Below are 12,919 nucleotides of genomic sequence, written 5' to 3'. Positions count from 1 at the left end.
TTGGTGAATAGCAAATATGCATTTAAGGGGAAATTAGATGACACACAAGGGAGAAAGCAATGAAATTGTGATGGAATTAACTAAGAGGAGTGGGAGTAGACTTAGATGCCAGCGCTAAAATGATGGGCCAGCTGGCCTGTCTCTATTCTTTGAACACCCTCTGTAACAAAATACAAGTTTGTTTTCTGTATAAAAAGTAATTTCACAGTTAAACAAACAGCCAGTGCTGACATAATCTGCCAATTGGTCTCTGTTAGTGCTTTGTGTGTAGCGATCCATTGCTTTTGGACAATACAAGTACAAATGCTAACACTGTTTAAAAAATTAATCTGGAAGAAACATTCCCTCAAAAAGTGCGAAACTTGGAAGCGTTGATGTTCAAAGAAATTTAGATGTGCTTGTGCAAAGTACACAGAAAATTAACATGCAGGCACAACAAGCAATTAGGAAGGCAAACGACATGTTGACCTTTATCGTAAGGGGACTGAAGTACAGGAATAAAGAAGTCTTGTTACAGGGTTTTGGTGAGACTATATCTTAGGTATTGTATGCAGTTTTGGTTACCACATTTAAGCAAAGAAATACTTGCAGTTGAACCAGTATAGTAAACATTCACTGAATTAGTCCCTGGAATGAGGGGATTATCCAATGATGAAAGATTGAACAAATTGGATCAAAATTTTCTGAGGTTTAGAAGATTGAGATGTCATCGAAACGTACAAGTTTCTGAAAGCACTTGATAGGATAGATGCTGACAGTTTCCACTTGTCAGAGAATTTCAGGATAAGAGGTCAATCATTTAGGGTAAACGTGAGGAATTGCATTTTGGTAATACAAACAAGGACAGGACTTATACAATTAATGGTAGGGGCCTGGGTAGTGTGGCAGAATCGAGAGACCTAGGGATTCGGCTACACAGTTCTTTGAAATTTGCTTCACAGGTAGACAGGGTGGCTAAGAAAGCATTTAGCATGCTTGCCTTCATTGCTCAAACCTCTGAATATAGGAGTTGAGGTCGTACAGGACGTTGGAGTACTGCGTGCAGTTCTAGTCACTCTGCTATATGGAAGGATATTATTAAATTGGAGAGGGTTCAGAAAAGACTTACCAGCATGTTGTGGGAATGGAGGTTTTGAGATAAAAATAGAGTGGAAAGGCAGGGACATTTTCACTGGAGTATAGGAGGTCGAGGGTGACATTATTGTGGTCTATATAATCATGAGGGGCATAGATAAGGTGAATGACAAGGGTTTTTTCCCTAGGGTGGGGGAGGTTCAAAACAATGGGGCATATTTTTAAGGTGAGAGGAGAAAGATTTTAAAAGGACATAATGGGCAACTTCTATACAGAGTAGCTCGTGTGTGGAATGAGCTGCCAGGCAAAGTGGTGGATGCAGACACAGTTACAATGTTTAAAAGATATTTGCATAAGTACATGAATAGGAAAGCTTTGGAGGGATATGGGTCAAGAGCAGGCAAATGGGACTAGTTTAGTTTGGGAACATGGTCAACATGGACTTGTTGGACCGAAAGGCCTGTTTCCGTGAAGCAAAAACAAAAAAAATGCTGGAGATCACAGCGGATCAGGTAGCTTCCATGGAGACAAGCAAGCTAAGCTTTCGAGTCTAGATGACTCATTAGAGTTAGTCCAGTAAATTGCTCCTTTCTAGGGTCTGTTTCCGTGCTGTATGACTATCTTAATGTCATGCTTACCTACATTTTTTTGTTTATCTGGGGGCAGCCGTTTCGAGAACGCGTCCAAGCGGCTGCCCGATGGCTGGATGGCACGAGGGTATAGCCGTCAGCAGCAGGGCGGCTGCGCAGTGAGGCGCGGGCCGCTGACCGGAGCAGGAGGTGCAATGGCGCGGGCTGGGCGCGCGCTACTGGCCGTTATTTTGGTTTGCGCGGCCGGCTCGAGCGGTGCGGCCGAGCTCTCGCGCACGGGGGAGTTCGATGTCAGGCCCGGTGGCCTGGTGCACTCGCACAGCGAGACACTGGTAAGAGAACCGTTGCTATTGAAGGGCTGAGGAACTGGGCCAGAGGCTTCCGGGATACCGGAATGCAGACTGTCAGGGTTTCGGCTAAGACTGGAGCCGCCACGTCAGCCCTTGTCCCAGGGAGGCCGTGACAATGACATTTGAAGCTTCATTCCCTGAACCCAACAACAGCTGAGAGTCTCCACCCGCACTTAAAACCACTTTCCCAGTTTGTTGCTGGGTGTCGAGGAACAGCGTAGACTGGACACACATTATTTGCATTTATATAGTGCCTTTCATGACCATCGAGTGCGCTCAAGCCCTTTACGAGCCAATAAAAGTTTTGTTTTGAAGTAGACGGTAATTTAGGAAATGTGGAAACCAATGTGCACACAGCAGAATCCCAAACCGAGAAATGCGGTAATGATTAGATAATCAGTCTTGATGGTCATTGAAGGACAAATACGGTCCAGGAGACCAGGGATAATCCCTGCCCCCTTCCAAATAATATAGGGGATCTTTTATGTTGCCCTGCGAGGCTGGATGGAGCCTCAGTTTAATATTTCCATTGGCCCACATATTCCAAAGACCAGATAGTCGTTGGAACAAGCCTCTCCAACACAGCAAAGGAATTTCCCACACTGGGACTGGGCATGTATTCGTTGGTGTTTAGAAGAATGAGAGTCGATCTTGTAGAAACTCATGAAATTCTTGGTGATAGACTAGATGCAGAAAGGATGTTACTCCTGACAGTGGAGCCTAGAACTAGAGAACAGTTTCAGAATAAAAGACACTGGGAGTCAGGTAAGGAAGAACTTCTTTCGGGGATGGCAAACATTTGGAATTCTGTATCCCAGAGGGCTTTGGAAGTTCAGTCATTAAGTAAATTCAAGACAGAGATTGATAGATTTCCGGTCACTAATGACATTAAGGGATACAGGGATAGTGGAAGAGTATGTCACTGAAGTGGATGATTAGCTGTGATTTAGAACTTGGAACAGGCCTGGGGCTGAATGGTCTTGTACATCCCTGTCTTCTGCATTGAGCAAACGCTTATGGTTGATCAACTACATCTGGATGTGCTACATTATCTGCATAGCTGACACCTGGTGAGCAGAGGAAATGGTTTAAAGACATTCTCAAAGCCTCACTCAAATGACTCCTGGGAAACTCTTGGCCAAGACCACCCAACTGAACGTAAAGTATCCACAAAGATGGAAGTATTTTGGCCCAGGTGGAGCCAGGCGCAAACAGCAGAAAGACTGCGCAAAAATCAGAGCATTCCATTCAGCTGCCTCATCAAACATCACCGGTCCCATTTGTAGCAGGGTGTGTGGCTCCAGCATTGGACTATTTAGTCAATCTTGGGACTCACAGTACCTGAGTGGAAGAAAGTCATCCTTGGTCCTAACAGGTTGCCTAAGGAAAGAAAGGAAGTTCTGGAATGTGACTTGAGGATACAGTCTTCTGATTTTTGAGTTGAGAAGTGCCACCAGTGGAGCCAAGGCTGACACCTAGGAACAGCCAAAACAACAAGCAAATGATGAATGCAATTTATTCACTCTCCTTCTCCTTGTCCCTACTCCTGCCACTGCTCCTGTGGTGGTTGGTGAAGGAATCCCACTGGCCCTAATCCCAGAAGGAGCAATAAACTGTGGAGTATTCAGCAATATGCTGCTGAAGCTGCATGGGTACTTTTGAGTTGCAGGAAAAAGGTTTACCTTCACATCGCCAATCAAATCTGTGTTCAGTGTATAGCAGATCATTTGCAATTAAATTTTGCCAATCACTTTAACAGGACACTGAAGAGCTTTTACATAGACAAGTGAAGATTTGCAAGGAGTTTTGGTGAAGTAGATTGTGGTTTACCTTACCAGTAAACATAAAGATTAGTCAATCCAGCCCCTCAAGCCTGTTCCAGCATTCCTAGATCATGACTAATCTGCAGCTAACATTAATATTTGTCCTGATTGCCCTGTATTGTTTAATATCTATGCTTTAGAATTTTGTTTTAGTTTAAAATTGATCTTGAATTATCTTTGTGGAAGAGAGTTACAAATTTTTACCACCCTGTTGTGTGTTTACTAGGTTCCCTAAACTTTTGGAAGGACGTAAAGACATTAGAGTTGAGTAAAGATTCATGTGAATAGTTCTGTGAGTGAGGAGTTTTAGTTGCATGACTAGGATAGAGATGCTGGACTGTTCTCTTTGGAAAAGAGAGAATTAAGAGGAGACTTAATGAAGGTAATCAAAATAAGGAGGAGTCTGACAGTGGGATGGAGAAATTGCTCTAGTTAACTGAAAAAATGGGGAATGCAGGACAGTAGTTTAAGGTGATCAGAAACAGAAGTAGTGGTGACATCAGAATTTTTAATGTAGTGAGTAGTTGGGATTTGGAATACATTGTGTGAGAGAGGTTGGAAATTGATTCAAACGTCCAAAAATACTTGGATAATTATCTTGAGAAATAATGCTACAAGGAAACGTTAGGATTGTGGGAGTTGATGAATTGCTCTTGCAGAGAGTTGCATAAATATGACAGGTTAAATGGTCTCCTATGCAGCAATTATTCTATGGAGTTTTTTTTTACAGGAGTAACCGTTTTTATTAAGCAAATGTTGGGAAACGAGAATACGTCCAGAAAATGGTTCGTGTCAACATCAATCTGCAGAAATAAGTCAGCCCTGTTATCATCTTAGTGGGCAGATCAAGTCTTGTCATAACAAGTTTTATATGGTGGCAGGCCTTTTGTACATTTCCAACATCTTCTGAATCTAGCAACTGTTTAAAAGCTGGAAAAAAAACATATAATTAAAAATTTTGATGCTAAAAATAATGTTTGAAGTAGAATAATTGATATCTTTGCTTTGATATTTAAAGCATTTTTGATCATTGAGTAAAGATCAACAATTGGGGAAATCCATGTCTTCTCAGTCCGACCGATGATTATCATTCTTATTGAAACATCAGTGTTTGCATTCTTTGTAGTGTGCAGTCATAGAAAGTTATTTTGCTGGATTTTGTAGGAGCAGTATCTGCTTTCCTGACAATTTAAATCAAATGGTAAGCCAAGGTGATATCTTGGTGTACTGCAGCAATTGTCAGCAGGAACCAATCAAATTGAAGTTTTCGTACACCATGAATTGGAAAGAACTTATGATTGAAATTGCAATATAATGAAATGTGATTGCATTAAAACAGAAGTTAAAGACAAGATGAACAGACTTGTTTTAAAACATGTTTCTTTTATTACTGTGGAGAAATTTGACATCCCAAAATATAAATTGGCTTCTCAGGGCCACGAAGATGTCTAACTGTGCTGATGAAATTAGTTAATTGTCCAGTTACATGTTATTCAACCAGGTGTTACTTTTGCAAGGTTTTTATTATTTTTACGAGATGTAGTTGTCACTGCTTAGACCAATATTTATTGGCCAGCAGTATGCTTTGTATACCTTAGTGGTGAGCATCCTCGTTGAATTACTGCAGTGTTTAGATTGTAGGGACACCCATGATGCTATTAGGAAGGGAACTCCAGGGTTTTAACCCAGCAACAATGAAGGAATGGCAGGTTTAGTTCCAAGTCAACATTGTGTTAGATTTGGAGGTCTTGCAGGTGGAAGTGTTCCTATGTATCTACTGCCCTCGTCCTTATAGGCGTTACAAGTTGAGGGTCTTGGAAGGTGCTATTGAAGGAGTCTTAGTGAATTATGTCAGGACATCTTGTAGATGGTGAACACTACTGTTACTGTACTGAAGGGAATGAATGTTGAATGGCCATTGGCTGCAAACTAAGACTGTTTTGGTCTGCATGGTGTTGACTTGCTTGACTATTCTAGAAGGTGTATCCATCCAGGCAAATGGAGTGTTTCGCATCACATTCCTGAGTTTGACACTGACCAACATGAAAGTGATTGCAATCCATAGGAACTTCTACAATACCTTTTATGGAAGAGCAAAGTCTAATGACAGCAGCATCTTGTTTTCCACTTCCTCTGCATGTATGGACTGTGTGCTAGTAGTTTTAATAGAGTAATGATGGTGAACATTGACAGTTATTCATCTACACAGCATGAAAATCTGGCTGGCAGTAGTCCAGGACCTGTTAAGAAGTAGTCTTGTGGTTCTGAAAAATATCCTTGTTGTATTTTAGTAACCAGAAATTGCCAGTCTGAGATGTTTTCCTTAATAGATTTGAAATTTAAGTAAAGTCACTGAAGCTGGGTAGCATTAATTTAGTTTAGTCAATTTGACTTCTGCCTCATTTTCTCTTGCCTCCTAGGTACTGCACCCTAGTAAAGATTTTTCACTCTCAAATGCTCTATTTGTTGATTTTTAAAATTAATTTTGCCCAGACAAGTACTTCATATGTAGATTTACTGCAACATCCTTGAAGTTATTTGATTAAGTGCTATGAGTGATTCTTTTCTGAAATTTTCTCCAGATCTGGACTATTAATACTAATAATCTAAGCACTTCTTATTACGTGCTTTGAAAGCAACTAAATTAGCTATATTTGGATGACAGGTAGTCTTCTCTAAGTAAATCCATTGTAAAAGTTTTGCATGGCGCAGTGGCAGTTAAATTTGATTCATTTTGCATTTTGAGCTAGGTAGTCTTTTAAATCATTTTTTAAAAACTCCACGTGGAAAAAAGATGAATTCACAAGTAAATGAATTTCTAAGGTAGTGTGGTGGTTGAGATTTCAGGTAACTTCATTCAGATAAAGAAGGAACAGAATTAAACTAGATCGACTCAGTTTATTTTAAAATGATTCCTGTCTACCCAGTTCAAAGAATTAACTAGTTACTAACTTAAAACATTTTTTGATAGCCTTTCAGGATTCTTTCTTTCGTCAGTTGATCTGTTTTGATTTTGTTTCTAATAAAATAAGATTTAAAGGCTTCACAAATGAGATCACTTCCAAAGTTTTCTGGACACTTTGCTAAATTTTAAGGAGTGTAGATGTCTCAAGATTCTTTCGTCCTTTCTTCAGAAATAAATTACTAAGACTGCCTAGTGAGTATCTATACACCTTCTGCACTTGAGCAGTGTGCAAGAAAACACAGTCTCATAAACAGAACTTTACTTCAAAACTGGATACTGGACTCCCTGCTGGGACATTTAAAAATCACTAGATAAAATTGGTTGTTGGTTCATAAACTTTAGTATCTGATTTCTCCTTAAAAGCTTTTTTTTAAACTTAAAGTGAGATTTAAAATAAAAGCAAACTTTTCATCTTTGCATGATTGACAACATTAGGGAAGATTAATACAGGCTTATACCTTGCTGAAATATACAATAAGAAGTTAACTCTGAAAGCATTTAACCGATAGAAGGACCAAGTCATTGTCGACATGGGATTTCACATGTATGGAAGGAAAGGAAACCACTTCACAGAATCATGAAATTTGAGCAGTTGCAACACATTTAAATGACATTTTTGACATTAATTTCATTCTATGTAAGGTTGAGTTATAAAAATCATTTACTTTGAACTTGTGGAATATTAAACAGAAAATTTTGCGGCAAGATGTGAATTATTTAATGATTTTTCTGTTTCTGATTTACTCACTCCCAGATTTTTGCAGTTATTGTCAATTTGGCCAGGAGGTGGTGATTACAAACCATGTTTCACTTTTACATAACACTCTTTCTGACCCTATTTGACACTGTTTATCCATCCAGTGTTTTAAACAGAAAATAAAGAACTCTCAACTCTCTTAAACTGAAAATAAAGCGCTCTTTACACTGTCTCCATCCCAGGCAGGGACAACAAGGGGTTAGATACAGAGTAAAGTTCCTCTGCTAACTTTGTCATTGTGTTGGAGCAGTTTGATGGATACACTGCTGAGCTGTGTAATTCTAAAGCATCTAATTTCTAAGTGAAGATTGCATTTGTCAGCTTGGATACTCTTGTCATGTTACAAATTGCACTAGGTGCTGAATGAAAATAATTGTGTTTGTCAGTCTTAATCATGTTTACTTATAAAGAAAAATTGACAGGCTATGAAATATTGGGGTAGGCTTCCCCATTTTTATCTAATGTCAAAGTAGTAGTGCTGGTGAAGCTATCAACATTTTCTGTAATTAACTTTCTGAAGCTGACTGCAACTTCTGTAGTCTGAATATTGTTATGACCCGGTGAAGAGGGATGTAAGAGCTGTCCTCTTTTCAACCTCCTCACTTGGTTGAAACAAAAATGTGTTCCAGTTAGCACAAGGCTATACCTTTTTCTAATAAAAGTGTATTTACCCAATGTCTACTGTATTGTTGAGCCAATTGCTAGATTCTCATGAATGAACGAGCAATTTTTATTATCTAATAGATAATTAAAAATTAAGACATAAAGTCAAGCATAGACACAAGTACAAAGTTATAAAAAGGAATAGTGTCCAGTATGAAGGCAATATAAAGCTTGAAGTCCTTGGGTATTTTAACCTGTGACCATGGTTGTCTAATTAATGTCTTCTATCCTCAACAATAATGAGTATTTCAATTGTCCTTTGTGTTCTTGGTGTTCCTTTATAATCATTTGGCACTTTTCCTTTGAGAAATGAATGTTCTTTCCAGTTGGTTCTAGTCACAAATCCATATCCCTAGCTCTGTTAGAAGCAGTGCCCTGAAATATCAGTTAGTTTTTGTATTTCAATGTCTGAGTTTATTATGATGTGGAGGTGCCAGTGTTGGACTGGGGTGGACAAGGTCTGAAGTCACATGACACCAGGCTGTCATCCAGCAGGTTTATTTGAAATCACAAGCTTTCGGAGCACTGGTCCTTCATAAGGTGGAGTGAAGAGGAACACACAGGCACAGAATTTATAGGCAGAGAGATCAGAAGATCGTACAAATGGTGTGAGTGGAGTGTCAACAGGCTGAATAATAAGCCTGCAGGTGATCAAAAGTGTCAGATGGTGTGAGTAAAGTGTCAACAGCTGAAAAGCAATTGAAGCGATGCCCTATAACCTGATTAATTGAGACAGAGAGATAATTACAAAAAATTAAAAATAAGATGGTGGACTAACATGATAGGTATGAGTCACGTGCAGAGGGTCTAACCAAAGTAATAAATAATCCAAAACTGTACAAACTAATTAAAGTAGAGAGATCATAACTTGTTATCAAGGTGTTTGTGTCAAAACAGGACAGTAAGGAAGATTTTACAGATACAGCACAGTATAGTGGGATTATATGTAATGTGACAACAAGCCAAGATCACAGTTGACTAACATGTTTGTGGTTTTGCACTTGAAGGAATGTGCAGTTGCTGTAAGCTATGAAATTTATCCAAATGGAGAGAAACTTCAAAATGTTTCGGTGCAGGGAGATCTGGGTGTCCTTATGCATGAAAGCTAGTTTGCGGATACAGCAGATAATCATTTATTGCTAAAGGAATGGCGTATGGAAGTAGAGAATTGTTGCTGGAATTGTATAAGGCATTGGTGAGATTGCATCTGGAGTACTGCTTACAGTTTCCATTCCCTTTTACTTGAAGAAGGATGTAATTGCCTTAGAGGCAGTTCAGGGAAGGTGTGCTGGATTAATTCCAGAAATGAAAATCTTCTTTGAGAACAGATTGCGTAGTTTAGGCCTATATCCTCTTTAGAAGAATGAGAGGTGATCTAATTGAGATATGTAAGATGCGAAAGAAGATTGACAAAGTAGGTAGAGGATGTTTCTTTATATGTGGTAACCTAAAATAAGAGGGCATAGTTTTAGTCTAAGGGGTGGCAGATTTAAAACAGATGAGGCATTATAGGGTGTCCCCCTTATTTTGGAAAGCTTGTACTTTTGAACTGATACTATACAGGGGTGCATTGATATTAATTCTAAAGATCTGACATAGGTACGATTCTCCCGTACTTATGGACAGCTATTTCATGTTATCCTGCATTATGTTCCGACGTGCAAATAAATCAAATTATGAATGGACTCGAGAACGGAATCCGGGGACGACCTGTTATTTTCTCAGAATCATGAATCTGTGGTATTCACTATCTCGGAGTTCGGTGGCTGCTGGGACATTGAATAAGTTAAAAGAGGAGATAGACAGATGATTAATTAGTAATAGGTTAAAGGGTTTTGGGAAGTGGCAGGCAAGGGCAGACGAGGCCGTGATGAGATCGGCCATGATGAGATCAGCCATGATCATATTAAGGAGCAGGCTTGAGGCGTTGAATTGCCTCTTCCTGCTCTGAGGTCTTATGCTTTTTTTGCAACACCTATGCTCAAATAGAAATGATTTCTGAATGTCAAATCTCCAATCAATTATTGTTCTCGTTCTTCATATTTGGTGACGAATAGTGATGTTGGCTCAGGCTCAAAATACATGGGCATGATAGGCAAATTTGCCTCCTGAAGCAACCAAATGCCCTGAAAATTCAGAACTTACTCCCCAATAAGTCGAATGGAGGGAATCTCTGAGGTGTTCTTCCTCTAAACATAGGCTGCTTCCTGAATAGGAAGCTGCAAATGGTACGGGGGAGGAGCGAGGCTGCAAAGGAGTGAAAGCAGTCTTAAACCTGTTAACAAATACTGGGCCAATGGGTGCCATAAAAAGTTGAAACCAATGAATTCCTTACAAATTAATGTAGAATTTCTGGTGCATAAGTTCAGGAGCTACTGTATGAGGAAAAGGTAGCGTTTTCCATTTGTAATAAGTACAGCCAATTGTTAAATGAGACTCTGAGATTGAGATACAGCAAAATGGGTTGTAACTGACTGATTAAAATGTTCTAGCTTTGTGTATATGCATTGAAAATAAATAGCTTTTATTATGCATAGAAGTGTACGTCAGCTGTTTTTAAAAACAATCTTCTGTTAACTTGTGTCTGTTGTCTTATGTCAGTTTAAACACTGTTGTGGCTAAAGGTTTAATGAAGGATTGATAGTTTGTTGAGCTTATTGATGAATTCATTTAATTGTGCTTCTGTGTGAGTCTATGTCAACACAAATAAATAAGGTATTGATACTGACACTACATCATCTAATAAATCAGGAAGTGTGAGTGGAAAAGGAGTCTGTGAAAACCGAAAGAGAAAATCTCAAGAAGAGAGCCTTAAAATGTAAATTATTTTGTGCTCTGCTATGTGTATTCTTTGGATTAAATATTCTTTGTTTTTGATGTGTACAAACTTGAAATATATCTTTTTCATAAACTCTTGTTACTTGTGAGCTTTATGCACCCATTTAACTTGCACGCTTTTAGCCTTTTTTGGCTTTATCTATCTATCACTTGGACTTTTGGGAAGTTTTGTATTTATAACTTCGTCATTCTCTCGTAAAATCCTTTAGCAGCCAACATTTAAGCTGATATTCTCAAAAATTTGTATTTCCTTCTTGCACCAATTTATTATTAACAGTACTGATTTGCTAGATGAATGCCTTTATTGATCATCAAATGGACTGTGAATAGCCAAGCTGATTTTATGTCAGAGCTTTACAGAGACAGAGGTTGGACTTTAAATCAATGTCACTTTTGTCATTGAAGAAAAACCTCCTTTGTATTTATTTTCTAATCGGTCCGTTCATAGAGGTTATTACACACCACAGAGAGCAGGTGGGATTTGAACCTTGATTGGAGGTCTAGAAATAGGGACACTGCAACTGCCCCACAAAAGCTTCCTTCTAAAGTTCCTGGTGTGACTGATTTCAGGTAATTGTTACGTGGAGTTTTTTTTTGTTGTGTACAACAAGCACTTAGAGTTCAGACATCCTTAAATTAATAAAATATATTCATTAACAAAACAAAACCATAACATTTCCACGTTTATGTTCACTTGTCCCCATTGCATTGTGTTGGAATTAAAAATGTGATTTTGATGCAGGACAACTTGTAAATTTCAAAGTTCTGCATTAATATAATTTAGAACGAGTCTTATATGACATGCTTCTAACAAATAGTCAGATATGCTAGCATGTAAACCGTTTCAACTCTTGTGGAATGATGAGCAGTTACCCGTCGCAACACAAATTGTGCAGCTTTAAAGAATTATGCACAGTGAGATAACATACCCTCTTATGTGCACCTAAGAGATGATGTGCTCTCTGAATTGCTATTTTTCAAATACCCTTTATCACTAAAAAAACTTAACTAGTTGTTTAAGATCTGCCTGCTTTAGAAAAAGGCATGAAGACTGTCATCAAGTTTCTTTTGTCTCCGTTTTTTTTTTCTGCTCTTCTCACCAAGCTTGAAGCTGTTTCCAGAGTGTATAGAACAAGTGTAAAATTAGAAGCCATTACATTTCTCTTCATTCAGCTTTCTAGGCCATTTCAGAGGGCAGCCAAGAGTCAAACACATTGCTGTGGGCCTGGAATCAGATGTAGGCCAGACTAAATAAATTAGTCTCTTTCCAGAAAGGTCAGGAGTGAACTAGATTTTTTTTTATGACAGTTGACATTGATGATCATCATTAGACTTGCATTTCCAGATTTTTACTTGCATCACACAAGTGCCAAGCAACACCAGTGTCCAATGGAGAAAACTAAACCATTGCCCCCTTGGCATTCAGTGGCTTTAAAATCACTATATTCCCCTATTAACATCCATTGACCTGAAACTGAACTACAGTAGCCATATAAACCCTGTAACCATAACAGCAGGTCAGAGACAAGGAATCCTGCAGCAAAGTAACTCACCAACTGACTTCCCAAAGCCTATCCCCCAATGACAGGGCAAGTCAGAAATGTGATGGAATGCTCCCAACTTGGCTGAATGAGTACAGCTCCAAAATATTAATCAGGTGGACAAAAATGCACTTGGTCTTGCGTTTTCCTATGAATGCAGATCATAAAAGCAAGGCTACATGATCCTTGTTCTGAGGAAGGATCACTGGACCCGAAACGTTAACTCTGTATTTCCCTTCACAGATGCTGCCAGACCTGCTGAGCTTTTCCAGCAACTTAGTTTTTGTTTGTGCATGATGCTTCTGGTCACTTGTGACT

General features: G+C 38.9%; 1 protein-coding gene across 1 annotated transcript in view; it reads left to right on the top strand.

Moving 5' to 3' along the window:
- The first annotated feature begins 1,696 nt into the window (after positions 1–1,696).
- The window catches only part of mydgf (myeloid-derived growth factor), a 44,221-nt gene continuing 32,998 nt past the window's right edge, over positions 1,697–12,919 (top strand). The window contains exon 1 of the mRNA XM_020526507.2: positions 1,697–1,996. Coding sequence (XP_020382096.2) covers positions 1,700–1,996 — 297 coding nt within the window. The 5' untranslated portion in view covers positions 1,697–1,699. The remainder of the gene's footprint in view (positions 1,997–12,919) is intronic.

This window comes from Rhincodon typus, chromosome 29, assembly GCF_021869965.1.
Source record: "Rhincodon typus isolate 14 chromosome 29, sRhiTyp1.1, whole genome shotgun sequence".
Lineage (NCBI taxonomy): Eukaryota > Metazoa > Chordata > Chondrichthyes > Orectolobiformes > Rhincodontidae > Rhincodon > Rhincodon typus.
The sequence above is the reverse complement of the archived record's forward strand: the minus strand, read 5'-3'. Positions and strand labels throughout refer to the sequence as shown.